This window comes from Pseudopodoces humilis, chromosome 3 (genome assembly GCF_049639895.1).
Source record: "Pseudopodoces humilis isolate 2021_Gansu_Grassland_sample_001 chromosome 3, ASM4963989v1, whole genome shotgun sequence".
NCBI classification, from domain to species: Eukaryota; Metazoa; Chordata; class Aves; order Passeriformes; family Paridae; genus Pseudopodoces; species Pseudopodoces humilis.
The window spans coordinates 72,930,534-72,944,116 of record NC_142202.1 but is presented as its reverse complement, the minus strand read 5'-3'; the positions used below and the strand labels follow the sequence as shown (position 1 = coordinate 72,944,116).

Genomic DNA, 13,583 nt, shown 5'->3' with positions numbered 1-13,583 from the left:
GGCAGGCACCAGCGAGACTTGGCAGTGTGGGGAGCCGGCAGTGGCGGCCGTAGAGAAAGCGGGTTTCTGCTCCTTTAAAGGGCGCTGTGCAGCGCTCCCGAAGGGAGGCGGATCTCCCTCCTTCATCCCTTCCCTCCATCCCTCCCTTCTTCCCTCCCTCCCTCCTTCTCGCTCTCCCTCCTCCCTCGCTCCCTCCTTCCCTCCCTCCCCGCTTGCCGCCGCCGTCAGTGGTGCCCGGACGCCGGCTGCACCGCAGCCCGGGCTGTCCCCGGCGTCCTGCCACCGCCCTTCCTCCCCCGCCTCCGCCTTTCTCTCCCTCCCCGATTCCCCTCCCGCAACTCAAGGTAGGAGGATGTCCCGGGGTCTCCGGCTGGCCGCCGCGGCCGGAGGGGTTGCATGCCAGTGAGGGGCTGCGGCGGCCGGGGGGGGCCGGGGGTGGCGGGGGATGCACCGTGGCCGCGTTGTGCCGGGAGCTGCACACCACCATGGCTCTTAGCCAGGTGTCTCAGGGCAAAGGCGGGCGCTGAGCTGGCCGACCCGAGCGTTGTTGCCGCCCGGGTCTGTCCCTTACTGGGGGGAAAGCAGACCTGTCGGCTTCCTGTCTTCCTTCCATCGCTGCTCCGCATCGTCAGAGCCGCCGCCGTCCCCGCGCTGAAAGTGAAGGTGTGGGAAGAGGGAGCAAGAGGCCAGGGCAGCGCAGCCCCCAGGTGCCCCTCTCCCGGTGCCCTCCCGTTAGCCCGGAACTCCCTCCCGCAGCCGGAGCTTTGCTCCCGAGCCGGGCTCAGGGAGGCAGAACAGGTTGCATTGAGGATGTGCCCTCCGCTCTCATGGGGGAGCGGAGGTGAGAAACGGGCTCTAACTTCGCTAGAGTTGTGGGTGGACGACAGTCTCTACTTCCGTAAGGTCCCCTCCTGCCCCTACCAGGCCCCCACCGTACGGCGCAGCCAGTCCCCCTTTCGGCTTATCGACGACCCTGTCATTTATTTGTGAACAAAATCAGCATTCTTTGGCTGAGCATCCATCGCTAAAGTAGCCAGGGCGCTGACACTCTGGAAAGCAAGAGGCATTCCTGCCTACGGAGTGGAGGCATGATATCAAGAGCCGTGCTTGCACTGAGAAGGAATGAATACACTGTAATAGAAACCTCTCTTCACATTCTCCTTAGAAACTTTTGGGCGAGTACAGCAGGAAAAACATAAAGTATCATCATTTTCCTCCCAAAATCTTGCTCAACTTCCCCAGCCCCAAAGGAAGCTGAAGGGACCAAAGGCTGATCTGTAGATCACGTCAAAAGTATTTGTTTTTGCTGCTTAAAACTTGCTAAGAAAGTGCATTGCTGTGATACTCAAAAGTGCCTGAACAATAAAGTCTATTGCACATTCACTTCATTAATTAGAATACAAGTCTCTCTACCAGCTAAAAATTAATTACCATCTTAAAATGTCTTTAATCATTGGTGCAGCAGAAACTCAGTTGTAAATTTGGACTGAGATAATAACAAACAGAGAAGGACCTACGGGGTTTTTTTTATAGCTGGTGGGAGTGAAATGCCAGTGGGCCGCAATGTGTTTTAAATGATAATATCAACATTCATTTGAATACTTTGGCAAGCATTTTGGAAGGGAGGACTGTGTTACTGCTTTGTCAGCAAAGCTGCAATACTTGATTCTAGAGATCTGGAGATGCTGGTCAGGTGTTGCAGTAAGCTGTGGCTCTCCTCACACCAGATTGCAACAGCAGGAGGACTGTGGTGGCATGTGAATCTGAAACGTTTGCAAGGATTTGCAGGAAAATGTCCGAGAAACATTTGGGGGGACCATATGTTTTACATACATTAAATTTATAGCAGCTGTTGTTGTGAGAGGTCAAAATAGTAGATTACGTGATATGAAAACCTCACTATCTGTTCTTAGAGGCACAGCTATGACCTGAAAATAGAAGCCCATTCCTTTTTAAAATAATATGATAAAACTATACATCCCAGTAGGTGGCAGCTAGCTGGAGCTGGGTTAACTTTTATAATGATAACAGCACATAAAAATTAGATCTGATGGAAAAAGCTCCTGATATAGTAAGGTAATCAGAAACACATATCCCCTCTTTCCAAATGAAACATTATGCATGTAATGCACACCATTTATACTTGACACACAGCTAAAATTGTGGTAGGTATTTATTACCCAGAAAAGAAGTAAGGCCTCAGACTGTCTCTTCTTCTTTGCCTGTCTATTGCTGGATTACTATTTTCCATATCAGCTACACTTGAACAGAGTCCTGTGTATTAAAGATGTCCTTGTGTATCAGAGATGTGTTACCGGCATGTCTACAATAGATGACCAAACAAATCAAAACATACATCCAAGGAATTGTAGATTTCCCAGCTAGTGATCACTGAAGTGTAAAGGGCAGTTTCATACAGACTTTAATATGAAAAGAGCTGTGTAACAGTGGTGACAAGATCCTAAAACAGAAGACCAGCTTATCTAGCATGACGTTTTATTAGGGATTTCCAGACTTTGAATTGTACATCTCACAGGGAAAGAAATATGAAAGGCACCAAGAATATTTACATGTTTTCCTGTTGAAATCACTCTAGAGGATGCGCAAAAGCATAATTTTCTTTTTCATGAAGAAGAAGTGGAGTTAAAGTCCAAATAACAGAAAAGGAACTTAGGGTGAGGAAGATCGAGGCTTTAGTCAATTATATAGTCTATAAGTGATCTTCAGTTACCAAATATTTAGTGAGTTCTAAATATCTGGTATCTTGCAAGATTTGCTTTTTTTACAGAAGGGACTCCTATTCTTGAGAAAATATTTCTGGGTTAACTACGACTTTTTTTCAAGGTGGAAGCTAGGGTTTGAAAGAAGGGGGGAGGAATGTTAACACAGAGTATTAGGTGATGTGATAGTAGATAAGGAGGACATCGGTACTTCATCTGAACCCATAAAATGCCATAAAATAGCTGGCTAGCTAACATAATAGAGGATATAATATATATCTTTGAAGAAGCCGATAGCAGATTTCAATTTCCTTTCCTCTCTGTGAAATGACTGGAAAGGGTGAAAACCCCCAGGCGTTTTGACACCTGAAGCGGGGGGGCGGCCGGGGCGCTGTCCGCGGTGCTGAAGGGGCCGCCCGGGGCCGCTCCGGGCGCTGTCCGCGGTGCTGAGGCCGCTGCCGGCGGCGGGGGCTGCCGCAGGGGGAAGGAAACCCGGTGTGAGCCTCAGGCGTCAGACCAGGGGCTGCAGCGTGGGCTGCTGAGTGTTTAATAGTAAGAGGAATTAACCACAGGTTGTTTTACGATTCCAGTTCTAAACGCCTCAGTGAGTTAGGTGCTCTGTTGGGCTGAGATTACAGGTAGCTGTATTTTTTTTGTTATTTTTTCAAGAGACCTTAGAAAATCAAACTGATAACAGGAGTCACTTTACCCAAAGTTTATGTTTTGTTTAATGTGCTAAACGTGAATATTATATTTTCAAAACTTCTCACCAAAACGAAATTAAATAAATAAAAAAAACCCCGGTTTGGCTGCAAGGTGCATCTGAGCATTTGCAATTAAAAACGTATCTAAATAATATCTTTTATTTCAGCAACACCAGGAAGGACGGCAATGAACTTTCACAGTATTCACGTGGGTTGCTTTTATTTCTCCTTGGACTAAGAACAAATATAAACGAGTAGAAGGGAATTAATGAAATAGTAAATAGAAGAAAAAGCATCTCTCTGTATTTTTTACTGGAAGATATTCTGCGTGTGAACTGAAGGAGTCGCTAGATATCCTTGCTTTTAACACGAGATGCTCTTTTTAAAGTGCTCCAATAGTCAAATCGTCTGATTGAATTCCCTGCTAGACTGCAGAACTAGCCATTCATGATACTTATTTTTGACACTGCAGTTATGCCTCCATCTTAAGGAAAAAAAAAATCAATGATGTTTAATAATCCTCTCGCAGAATGTACATTTCTTTTCATCAGCATTTTACAGCATTTTAAGTAAAAGTGTGCAGAGGAAATCAGTAAGGCAAAATGATAAAAAGTTACTGTGAATTGCTAACACTTCTAGGGGTACAGAGCACAAACACTACAAGTTATAATCCTAATGCTGCTGTTACTTATTTACAGGTCTGACAGACAGATGTTAATTAAGAATAAACTGTAACTCACCTCTGCCATGCTCTGCTTCTGATAGATTTCACAGAGTGTTCTGGTTAGCTTGCCATCATTGGTATTTATTTCTGTAAAGTCAGGTTTATTCTATGTTCTTCTGTATGTATCTGTGGGGGGAGTTGCCCAGTGATATTTTCTTTATTAATGAAAGGCAAAGGAGGGAGATAAAGGAGACAAAATATGTCTGTAGGCAGAATGAAGAGAAAACAATTCATTTTCCTGATGGGAAATATAGGAATTATATTTCAATGTTTGTAGTAAAGCTCAAGTAGGTTCAATAAATCCTGACTTAGATTGCAAAGTCTGACAGCCCTGGTTTAATGTATTTCAGTGGATGCAGGCACACAACTAATTGCATTTCCATGGAAAATCTGATGTAGTCCACAGAATGGGTTTATCTTCTTTGGAACACCTGGTCAAAAAACCAAAAGTCTGTGGTTGCATTTGCAGATATAAACTCAGTGTCCCATTACCAATTTGCAAAATGCTGTTGTTCTCACTGAGGACAGCAAAATGAGAAACTACATAGATCATAGTACAGGGAGGAACAGCAACCTTTCCATTATACTGGAGTGAAAGGAAAGCAGAGTGCAAAATAAGTGAGTGGCAGAATAAAGTGAAAATCATAAACTAGTAAATCCTGAAGTTACTGTCTTTTAAGCAACACTGCAATTTCAAGTAAGTTTAGTGAAACAGGTCTGTGCATTCAACAAGGTTGTTTCAGCGATGCTGATTTCTGTTACCTTGCAGAAGCAGCCTGGTGCTCTGTCATCACTGGGTCCGGAGCAAGTTCCTAGGGACAGCCAGTATACAAGCCATAGCATTTACCCCACTTCTCCCACTTCATGCGTTAAAATGAGTAACAGTTAATGATTGTAAATATAATTATCTTTTTTTTTTTCTCCGAACCTGAACGTTATTCTGATAACCTGCATGACTTTATTGTCAGCCTTCTCTTTCACAACTCTAAAGATAAGTGATCTCGACCCAAGCAGTCAGCTATTAAAATACAAGAATTGAATCTCACACAACCTATTCCCTTCTCCCCTCTAGCAGCACCCCCCCCCCGCCCCTTATAGCTATTGTTCAGAACAAATAGATAACTAATAATAAGAAGCATGTAAATAAAACCGAGCTGTTTTTTGTTTTTTTTCTCCGACAAAGCTGGGCGATCAGATCGGTTGCATAATAGAAATCGGGAGGGCTGTCTGGCAGGCAGCCTTAAGCAGAGAAGAGCTATCTCAATTTCTCTCACTTAATCTTGGCTTCGCGTCAGAAGCTGTGCAGCAGTGCAGTAGAATGGGAGCACGGCAAAAGCTTCGCCAGTGAAACGGCGGGTGCTCGCTATGTGGCGGTACCTCAGCGATTTCTCGAGCTGGATTACCTATTGATTTTCCTCCTTTCTCGCCTCCCAGGTTTACTCGGCTGGACACTGTGTGTGTTTGGATTTCTCAAGGATTCTCCCCCGACTAACATGGATGTCCCACCATTCCTTGCAGTTGAAGGTTGCTCCTTGGCGCAGTGAATGAAGAACATGCAGGGATTGCTAATAGGTTTGGGAAGCGTAGACTCTCTGCTCTCTCTGTGACCATGCCGTGATCGTGTCTGAGGGCCATCAGTTTACGTATCCTCATTCTCACCCTACCGGGAAACCTGACGGCTTAGAAGGGGGAAGTAAGGCAGCGCGTGTGTGCATAGAAACATCATGAAGATTTCCCATATTGTAACTAATTCAGTCATCAGATGCACGATTAGACTCCTTCTCTGCTTACTGTGGATTGGATATTCTCAAGAAACCACACATGTATTAAGATTTGGTAAGATTTCCCGACACTTTTTTCATTGTGTATTTAAGCTTGAATGTGATGATATACGTAGGATTGACTCAGAAGGGGATGCTGGGGGAGAGCTGGGACGTGCTACCGGAGTCGGGTAGCGAAGTCCCTCTTTATTTGGCATCCGGAGGGATGAATTGCTGTGTGATTTTTTTTTTTTTTTCCTGTCGCTGCTGCTCATTGTAGCCGTAGTAACGGCACGATGGTGATGATAATTATAATAACAATAGAAAAAAGACTGGCAAACGCGGTTGCCTAAGGCTCTGCGCAGCTTGCGTGGCTTCCTCGTAATTGTTTCCATTCTTTTGCTTTATTGTTTCCACAGTAGGGGAAAGCATGGCTAATACGGTGCTTGATCAGTAAAAAACCTGTCAAGTAGTTGTTAAGTTTCGGCCGCCCGTCTCTGATCCCCCCCGAGCCGATCCCGTGCGGGCGTAACGCTGTGATTTGAGACCTTTGAGCTGATTCCCCTTGAAGTATCTGTCTGTTTGCTTGACACTTGAGTGGCGTTTAGGGTTAGAGAAGAGATGATTTATGTCTTGAGCAGTGCTCCGGGAAGAGCTTTTGCGGTACCTTTCAGAAAAACAGCTTTTCTATGCGAGGAAAGTTGTAGGAGTTCCTCCCTCTCCCAGGGAAAAAAAAAAAAAAAAAAGCAGATTAGAATGACATTTCAGGAACAGAGAGGTTTCACGGTTTAAAGGCTATCCCAGCTGGACCAGGGCACTAACCTTAAGAGCTCTGCTCTAAGAGCGCGCGTGTCCGTGTGTCTAAGAAAGCAAGCGAGGGAACAAATTCCAGCCGCTGCATCTCCTAAGGAAGTTTTGCAGTGAGAAAGGGCAGGACGGAAAGTTCTGAAAGCGGGTCCGAAGTGGTCTGTGCGGCCGGGGATGTCCTTCGGTGCTAGTCCGGGGCGAGCTACGATGGGAGCCCCGCATCAGCCTCCTCCTGGTCGCCCGGATACCGCGGGAGAGCCGCGGTGGGGGGCGGCCAGGAAGGGACAGGCTGAAAAATTCTCTCCCATGCAAGAGGCATCCTCTGTGCCTGCCGACAGCACGGGTGGAGGGAGGAAGAGCGGGTCTCCCGCATTCACGCTGTCCCTGATAAACTGTGGCAGCCCTGCATCCATTTCTGTGGGGCAGAGAAATCTCTTGCTTTTGCCTGGGAATAATGCCTTGGTTTGTATCTATTTTAGTTTAAATCAGCACCCCCGCACAGACTTTTATATGGAGAGGAAGGTGAGTAATGATTAAAAAGTCACCAGGCTGTTACCAACCTCCTGTGCTGAATTCCTAGCAGCACTTTTTTTTCTGCTTCCATCTGGTCTAAAGGTGGTGCTTAAGGCACGTTGCTCTTAGCAACCGTCCTCTGGAATGCCTGTTTCTTTGGACATGGCTAAAGGGGCCCGTATATCATTGTGGGGTCTATTTTGCAATCAGTCTGATCCATAATCATGGCCGTGAATTTAGTGCTAGGATGCCTGTAATCTGGCACTGGCCCGCTGTCTGTCTCTCCACGGGCGCTGAGAGTCTGTCTCTAGGAGCCTGAGTTACTTTCAGGTACAGCTACGTAAACAAACGTCTTCCTGGTCACAGCACTAGCAGGACGTGGACTTTCCTTCTTTAGAACGGCATTCCCTCTGAATTGTTAGTCCAGTGTACCTCTAGAGACAGCCCTAGAGAGCAGCGGTTTGGCGAGTGTTAGAGCAATAAATAATCCCGAGGCTGAAAGGGGATGCGGCGGGTCTCTGTTACCCAGTGACATGGTGGTGCATGAGTATGTTTTACTGGGCTAACTTCCCTTCCCATCTGCGTCTTGGTCACACAGCTGGCTAACGAGTTGTGCCCACTCCACTGTTTGTAGCAGCGACGTAGAAATCCCTTTCTGCATCTCTACCTGCTTTTACCTGTATTTGAAAAGAATTGTCGACAAACCGTCACTGATCATTAGAAATAGGTAGGGAACAGTTGCTAAGTTTTTTTTTTTGTTGTTGTTGTGTAGAATGTTAGACATGAAAAGAGCAGGAAGACTTTTGCCCTGCTCATCTGGGCCTGTTGCACATCTCTGTTTTAAAGGAGTCTGGGTTTGGCTTAGTTCAGGCTAAATCACTCTCTCTGTGACCACGAGAGAACTTCCACACCTTCCCCAAGGGCTGACATCTCTGTGTAAGGCATAGCAGGCTGGAGGGAGGGAGCAGGGATTGAGCTGTGGAAAAGCTTTTGTTATTTCTGAGGGGGAATCCCCCACCGCCTTCTCCGGGTTCCCGTGCTATTGGTCCCTTTGGGATGTCCTTGCGACCAGGAGTACGGGATGCCGTGGAGTCCTTCCCGAGGAGAAGCGAGCTGAGGAGATTCCCTCCAGAAGGCAGCCTGCCAGCCCCCGCTCTTCTTCCTCAGCCAGCAGCGCTATGGCAACAGGGGAGAGCTTAAAGCCTGCCAGAGCTGCAGCCCCCTCATTCCTCCTGTGCAAATTAGCCACCATGGATTCGCATTGTCCTTCCCACGGCTCCTCTCATTGTTGGGACTAGCCAGCATGTCCTTTCTCTCCCTCCCTCTCTCTCTCTAAAGCTACCTTATAGCAACCACAGAGGGAAGTCGAACCGCCTGGGTTATCTGTCAGATTCGGGAGGTTATTTCTGTCTGTACCTTATGGAGCAAACACAGAGAGGCCGGTGCGATGGCACCGTTCCCACTCCAGCGACACTTGCTTAGGCATCTGGACACCTGCCTGTTGCTGCTGCTGGAGTTTTGGGCAACGTGGTACCCGGGCATCACACCAGGCGCCCTTCCTGAATGGCACATTGCTTCACGGGGCATTAAGCTCTCTCACTTGCTCCTTCTGAACAGTTTCCCACAAGCCAGCCCAGGGAACGCTGAAGGTGAGGTTTGTGTACACGGTACTCGAGGGTGTCAAATGGGAACAGCCCTAAACCACTGATGTGGATAAAAGGATAGGTGCCACCTTGTCAAGGGAGAAAAGCAGCAGCCTAGTATTTGTCTCTCCTCCGTGCTAAATGTGATGGAAACCTTTTCCTTATCACTTGGCACCGAACAAAAGCCAAAATACGTAACCGCTGGCACATCCTTTACGCTATCGGGGATCACATTTCGCAGCTTTCCGATTCACTGCTCCTGTGTAAACTCAGACCCATGGCAGCGGCTCCCGGGAAATTCCAGGGAACTCGACGGATCCAGAGCCCTACCGATCTTCCCCTCTGCCCACGACGGCTGGGCACGTCGGGCTGCCTTTCTTAGGTTTGCCTTCACTCCTGAAGACATCTCAAGACCTTGTTCCCGAAATGCTGAATTAATAAGCTATTAAGACCTTTAAAACGCCTGTAGTTGCTCACCCGTGCTTTCAGAAACCCACCCCAGGGTGGGTCTTGTCTTGCTCAAGGCAGTAAGAGCCTGGGCTATTTAAACAGCCTTTTCTTTCCCCCACCTACTACTACTACTACATGGAGTTTGATTGTCAGTGCTTTGAAGTCTGGAGCTCTCTAAAATGCCCTCTTTCATTTAAACTGCCCGTTTCCGGCCTAGTCTCTATTGCTGTGAGCAATTCCTCTTTCCTACAGCAAAGGTGTGAAGAGAGACCTGTGATGGGAAGGTGAAAGAGGTTTGGCCACTGTATTTGCTCTCATTATTCCTGGAAATGTGGTGAAAGACTAAAGATCTTCGCTGCAGGGTGCTCAATTGCCTGATAAGTTTTAACCCACTTTGTGTGATGTTTTATTTTCTTCAGGACATCCAAGAAGGGTAAAGACAAGTAAAGGAATATACCTGTAGTTTTGACTTTTTGGCCCTTTGGAGTTGCCTGACTTGAAGCAGATGAGAGAGGGAGCTGAATGTTTTGTGTTACAATGAACTATAAAGGAAAGGTGTGTGCATGCATGTGGCTTCTTCCAGCTTAAAAGCAAGAGAAAGTCAAGAGAGAGACAGGAAAAACTTTTCAAGGGAAAAAGGAGGAGTTTTGAACTCTCACCAGAAGTATTTCTTACTACTGACTATTTTTTTTTTTTCTAAAATTTCACCTCACTAAGTCCTCATGAAGCCTAGCATTTTCCTGTTGCCCTACATAAAATAATAATCATATCAAATGAAACATAAAGTCATTTACTCTTTGTGATTTTTCAACTCCTTTGTGGGAACCCCACGAGGGGAATTGCTAGACGCTTGAGTCTTCCTCTGAACATTTAGCATGGGTTTTAGCTGAGCTCCTTTGTCTCAGATTGAGTTTATCTCCATATAATTGTTTTTATGAGCTCAAGTGTGGCAAAACCAGAGAATAGGCTGGCTCATTGCATCCACTGCCCGTGGAGGTGACAGTGGGTGTCAAAACACATGGTTCTGGGATTCAGGAGACCACTTTAAAATTGTAGCAATTAAAACCAGTGAAGTCATGGCACAGCAGTGGGAGCTAGCTCTGTACAGATGTGTATGAGACGAGGTCAAGTGAAGAATACCTGCTGGGTAATCGAGTCCAGTTTTCTTATGGGATTTGCATTAACCCTCCTGGATGTGTGCTTTCTTTCCTTTGGATTTTGCATTGACATCCTTTTCGTGGGAGGAGATCAGGTTTCTGCCTCTATTTGAGAGAAACAAAAGACTGTACATATCTTGTTTGAGTGGGGAAGGCAGCCTGCCTTCAGATCATGAGAGTGATGAAAAGCTGCAAGCCAAACTCCTGTGGCAGCCCTCGGGGGCTCCGTGTCTTGGCAAGTCCAGCATTCAGAGCCAGTGAAAAATTTACTGCCAGCCAAGGAGAAGCTTTCAATATCTGTTAACATCCTCACGAAGAGGAGTTCAAAATCAGTCTTATAAACAACAACAGAAATCTTTGAAAGAAGAGTGAGGTTAAGAGCCTCGGGAAGGCAGCAAGGAGGTGAGAAGCATTGTTATTGACTGGTCTAGATTAAACAGCACAGAGAAAGATTTCAATTTGATAGCGTCACAACCCTTCCTGTTTTTCTTTGCTGCTTCTGCTGACAATTTTGTAAGGTAATTAAATTGGCTGATTGAAGTCACAGTGGTCATGGGGCGATAAAGACCGTTTGGATTTAATGGAATTTAGAAACAACGGTGCACTGCACACAACTCTTACAGAACGAGAATTTTAATGACTCATTCAGGGTGCTGACTACATAGAACGTCCTGGATGAGTTTAATTGAAAGGGCAAAGCTGATTAGCTGTATACAGTCTTTATTGCACTAGATAGGGGAATTAAACTTATCCTTTTAAAAGACTCATTATTGCATTATCAAGATTTAATGTAGGTTAAGAAAGCTTTCATCCGTGTGAGCTTTCTGGAATATCCACAGATCCTTTCACTCAGTGTTTGGAACACCAATAGTCTCATAAAATGATTTTCACACAATTGACTGATAGCTTGTATTCTTACTGGCTGCTTATTCTTACTGATAACTTGCTTCTTACTGACTGCTACTTGTCCTTTGAAGAGATGCAATGTTCAAGTAATACCACCAGTTTAATTGTGGTTGCTGAAAGAAATTATTTCTGCCACCAGAGATAAGAAACTAGAGAAAAGGAGACTTTTTCAAATTCAAATATTAGAGTTAAGTTTTATTATTTTAGTTTCGGGTTTTTTCCCATTTATTTATGTATTTATTTTATACCAGAGAAAATCCCCTCAATTTAGGAAAAAAACCCAAACCAAACATTTTGTAGTCATTGTAAATAAAGTAGATCTTTGTCCTCTACTTAATGTGTTTACCTTGTCTGCTTCTGAGTTTTAACCTTCATCCTCTTTAATCTCTTTCAGAGGAACAATTACTAGAAGGTATGTCAATAATGCAAAAGAGAAAATAGAGGGTTTCTTATTTCCATACTCCCCAGTCTGCAAGGCAAATTAATTTTTCCTGAATAAGCTTTTTATAGTGTTATGCTGTAATGTATGTTGGAAGATTAGATTAAACAGTGTGATAAAATAATGACATAATGTCATTATACTGTCACATCTGAACTGGAATATGGAGAATCAAAGATCACTGTCATATTAATACTTATAATTTTGTGCATGTCCTGTGCTGTCCATGCTGTGCTCCCCCCTTTCTTCTCCTCACTCCCACCCCATTTCCCCCTTGAGTCCTTTGGTTCCTTCATTATACAATAATAACTGTCTTGGGCACCTTTAATTTAAGCAGCCAAAGCTCTCAGTAATGCAAAGAATACAGAACAGACATGTGATAATCATTATTCCAATACTGGAGCTCAGCCAGATTTGGATAAAACAGGTAGTATAGTAGTGCTATGTAAAACACTTAGCAAACTCAAAAACATTACCTGAATTTAAATTAAAGGCACTTTTTAATGAATTAAAACCACCATGCTTTTTTTTTTTCCTTTAGGCAAAATTTAGAATTGATAAATGGGTGCAATGCTCAAGTCAAGACTGCTCTTTTTACTTTGCTGCAAAGTTATACTTGCACCAAAATTTATTTGCAAGTGACTTGGATCAGTCATGATTCAGATTTCCTTGAACATTATTCTTCTAATCCAAAATGCTATTGAGACACAGTAACTCATCTAGGAATGTGTTTGCCTTGAAATGAGATACACATTTTCAGATAACATATTTTTTTAAAGTGTTTCCATTTCCAGGTGTTTTTGCCTGGGGCATAGAAAAAGAGGCTCCCTGCTGGTATTGTGAATGGAGGCTAAGGTAGGAATAGTTTAAACACAGCTACACTGTAGAGTTTAGACCACGAAGTTTGTTCTTAGTTCACAATAAACTCTTTTTGTTATCCATGCATTAGAAGGTAAATTATTTTATGGGTTTTAGAGACTTCAATTTTTGGAGAAATGCATTAAAGCACATTAACTGAAAGTGTGTTTTATTATATTAATATTTCCACTCACACACTCTTTGAAACCTAGTTTTTTCAAGAAAATATTTTTTCAGATTTAAAGTCAATTGAACTAGGAATGTTGAAAGTGTCTGTCAGTCTTCCACCATGATAAAAACCTGTTAGAATCATTAACTCTTGTACAAGGCTTCATAGCTTACACAACAGTCCAGGGAGAACTTTCCTACTTTCTGTCAGGAGCTGTTTTTTGGGAGACTTGATGTCCTTTTAAATTCAAATTATGATTACTTTTTTTTCCTTCTTTTCTTCTATCTTGATACTTTACTGCGTGTCTCTGATGCTTACCAATTTAAAAAACATTTTATGTGATTTCAGTAAGTATAGCTAAAGGCTAGCATCGTATTTCTGCAGACAAATGGAAAAATGTGGTTTCATGGATGGGCAGAATAATTTTGAAAGAAAAATATTTGGATCATTTTTTAAAAAAATTTTGTACCTTGATTCTCTATTTGGTTCCTCTCATTTTATCTTTTTCCTTATTTATTTTGAACTAGTGAAATGCAAAGTGATTACTTGTATGAAAGAAGAATGTATATTCGAATATTGTTTTTTTCTGGTCCTTCTTGGAAAGTCTTTGTTTTTCCAACTTTCTGGGAATCCATGGAAAAAGTGAAAAAATCTGGAAGTCCTCATTTCTGTCTTAAAACTAAACTCCCAGTCTAAGCCATGCCTTAGGGCTCCTTTGCAGCATTTGGAGAGC

The 13,583-nt window shown here is 44.1% G+C and overlaps 1 protein-coding gene across 1 annotated transcript in view; it reads left to right on the top strand.

The window, feature by feature from the left end:
* The first annotated feature begins 223 nt into the window (after positions 1 to 223).
* GRIK2 (glutamate ionotropic receptor kainate type subunit 2) overlaps positions 224 to 13,583 on the top strand; it is a 364,036-nt gene continuing 350,676 nt past the window's right edge. The window contains exons 1-2 of the mRNA XM_005518233.2: positions 224 to 344; positions 5,583 to 5,984. Coding sequence (XP_005518290.1) covers positions 5,873 to 5,984 — 112 coding nt within the window. The 5' untranslated portion in view covers positions 224 to 344; positions 5,583 to 5,872. The remainder of the gene's footprint in view (positions 345 to 5,582; positions 5,985 to 13,583) is intronic.